The sequence below is a fragment of the Cephus cinctus genome, unplaced genomic scaffold (assembly GCF_000341935.2).
Source record: "Cephus cinctus unplaced genomic scaffold, Ccin1 Ccin1_scaffold0123, whole genome shotgun sequence".
Taxonomy (NCBI): Eukaryota; Metazoa; Arthropoda; class Insecta; order Hymenoptera; family Cephidae; genus Cephus; species Cephus cinctus.
The window spans coordinates 967,881-970,421 of record NW_014332857.1 but is presented as its reverse complement, the minus strand read 5'-3'; the positions used below and the strand labels follow the sequence as shown (position 1 = coordinate 970,421).

Here is a 2,541-nt window from a genome sequence, read left to right as displayed (position 1 = left end):
ACCAACAGTCATACGAAGTAAAATTTTGCACACTGAGTTAAAAAGAATTTTACCGCGTGATTAGCAATACTGGAATTGATTATTCACTCATACTATTTCTTTCACTGTCTTGTCATTAAGTATGATTATTTTCGAATCTACATTTCTTACGTATATCCGAAGCATCATCGATGGGTAAATATGGTGCCCCGAGGTAAAGAGCGGCGAACACTGGTATGCACGTGTCTAAATGATTATCGGTACAAATTGCAACCACGTCATTTGGACGGATACCCTTTTTCCTTAACCAGACAGCGCATCTGATCGAACGATCTTTTACGTCGCCAAACGTATCGATTTTACCGGTTGCCGCATCTATCTGGTTTTAGAAATAAAGTTCATTTGTGATTATATTTACGTCATAAATATTCCATCATATTATTGTAACATTATTATATGTTAATTTACCTGAGCAGCTTTATCGGGCGACACCGATATATTGTCCAAGATGTACTTGCCCAGGTGAGTGTAGCTTATTTCAAATGCCACTTCTTTGCCTTTCACAATATTGTTTTCAATTTTCACCTTCTGCTTTTGCTGACAATAAAATTTTTGTATGATCGGTTAAATGTGATTGACATGCATCGAACGATTTTGGCCGGTCATAAATAACAGTTAATGCGATTGGCTGAAATTTAATAAACGCAGCTGCGGTTCAGTCACGCAAAACACCCTTTATAATGCGTTTCCATTTACACCGATTCCGTACGAGACTCTTTTCCCTTTAAAAGTTTCACTGCGATTATTTTCCGTTTAGAAAACAAATACTTATTCAAAATCATTTCAATCATAAAATTCAAATGATTAAACAGCATTTAACTTACCACAACTAAACCAACTTCCTTAGTCATTTTGAAATTAGTGCTTCGCTTGGCTCTTCAGCTAGAACTATTACGCAATGACTACGCCCTATTGTAATCTTGAACAGCTCTTGAATAACTTTCCTTAACCAGACAGCGCATCTGATCGAACGATCTTTTACGTCGCCAAACGTATCGATTTTACCGGTTGCCGCATCTATCTGGTTTTAGAAATAAAGTTCATTTGTGATTATATTTACGTCATAAATATTCCATCATATTATTGTAACATTATTATATGTTAATTTACCTGAGCAGCTTTATCGGGCGACACCGATATATTGTCCAAGATGTACTTGCCCAGGTGAGTGTAGCTTATTTCAAATGCCACTTCTTTGCCTTTCACAATATTGTTTTCAATTTTCACCTTCTGCTTTTGCTGACAATAAAATTTTTATTTTTATTTTAATAAATATCTACAATCAAAAGGACAATTCGTACCACGTATTCATAGTTATTGATACTAAACTTAAAATATATCTTTTAACGTTTAAAAAATACTTATTCAAAATCATTTCAATCATAAAATTCAAATGATTAAACAGTATTTAACTTACCACAACTAAATCAACTTCCTTAGTCATTTTGAAATTAGTGCTTCGCTTGGCTCTTTAGCTACAACTATCACGCAATGACTACGCCCTATTGTAATCTTGAACAGCTCTTGAATAACCAAAATTATCAGTGGCAAGATATTTATCAAAATATTCGTCACTAACGGAGAAGAGATAACCTTTTTCTCTGGCTCGATACGGCAATTCTGTGACGAGGCGGAGGAGTTCCCGTATAAGAGCGTCTCTCTCATTCCTAGCGACGATTCCTTATAAAACCCTCTGACTCGTTGCTATTCGGTGGTGCAGGCAAGTCCCTGTAGCGCGTACAAGAACGTCTCACTCTAAACAAAGGGCTCTCTCGCTTCCACCGATACCTCAGCCATCAGCAAGGGAGTTGCGCCGATAGAAGCTACGAGTCGAAGCGAGACACTCTTATGGGCAGGCACCGAGTGCGTGAGTAAGACACTCTTTTTTGACACGTTGACTTTTTTTATTGTTGACAGTTCTTTTATTCTTAATTCGAATTCTACACTGTAATTAAGAGGTTTAAAAGATAAAACGGTAAGACGGAAAAGTACAAAAATTAAAGTGAAAAAGATTACTGAATTAAATAACCAATGAATAAATGAATAAATGCAGGAACAATGAAAAATTGAAAAAATATTTGAAAAATCTTATCTAAACTAAATAGAAATGTCAGTTTCAGTAATAAACTTAACTATAGCTTTAACAGATTTGGAGTCCATGGTTCTTAAAAAACTTTCGACGTTGTACGGAGGGATACCATTTCGAATTCTGAGTTGGGAGATGAGATTCATTTTTTCCTTGTTGAAGCGAGAGGCTTTCCAGAACATGTCATTAGCAGTTTCTTCGGCAGCGTCACAAGGACACATACCTGATGGTGCGATTTCAAAATGTCAAGAAACTGTATTTATATATTGTTGCATTTCTGTTTTTGTTTCATTACATATTTTGATGTATGTGTTTTCTGTGGGAATCTATATGATACAGGTGCCTTCAGATTGTAAATAATATTAGAAGACTCAAAATCTCAATAAGCAATTCATATATATCTTGAAAACACATGA

The 2,541-nt window shown here is 35.4% G+C and overlaps 2 protein-coding genes across 2 annotated transcripts in view; both read right to left on the bottom strand.

The window, feature by feature from the left end:
• LOC107275125 (ferrichrome siderophore peptide synthetase) overlaps window positions 1–2,541 on the bottom strand; it is a 7,019-nt gene that overhangs the window by 1,487 nt on the left and 2,991 nt on the right. The window contains exons 6-8 of the mRNA XM_025079801.1: window positions 1,150–1,278; window positions 448–576; window positions 151–358 (exon numbers count right to left, since the gene is read on the bottom strand). Coding sequence (XP_024935569.1) covers window positions 151–358; window positions 448–576; window positions 1,150–1,278 — 466 coding nt within the window. The remainder of the gene's footprint in view (window positions 1–150; window positions 359–447; window positions 577–1,149; window positions 1,279–2,541) is intronic.
• On the bottom strand, window positions 101–969 carry LOC107274846 (4-coumarate--CoA ligase 2). Its single transcript, XM_025080051.1, has 3 exons — window positions 864–969; window positions 448–576; window positions 101–358 (listed from the first exon to the last, which is right to left on the bottom strand). Exons 1-3 carry the CDS (start codon window positions 888–890, stop codon window positions 116–118), a joined length of 399 nt encoding a protein of 132 aa, XP_024935819.1. The 5' UTR covers window positions 891–969; the 3' UTR covers window positions 101–115.

Bases quoted from the DNA above. Each gene is read 5' to 3' on its own strand.
- LOC107274846 (XM_025080051.1), bottom strand. From the start codon at position 890: ATGACTAAGGAAGTTGGTTTAGTTGTG. The intron at 577-863 runs GTAAGTTAAATG...TTTTATTGTCAG, and splicing joins AGGAAGTTGGTTTAGTTGTG to CAAAAGCAGAAGGTGAAAAT. The intron at 359-447 runs GTAAATTAACAT...TTCTAAAACCAG, and splicing joins CGCCCGATAAAGCTGCTCAG to ATAGATGCGGCAACCGGTAA.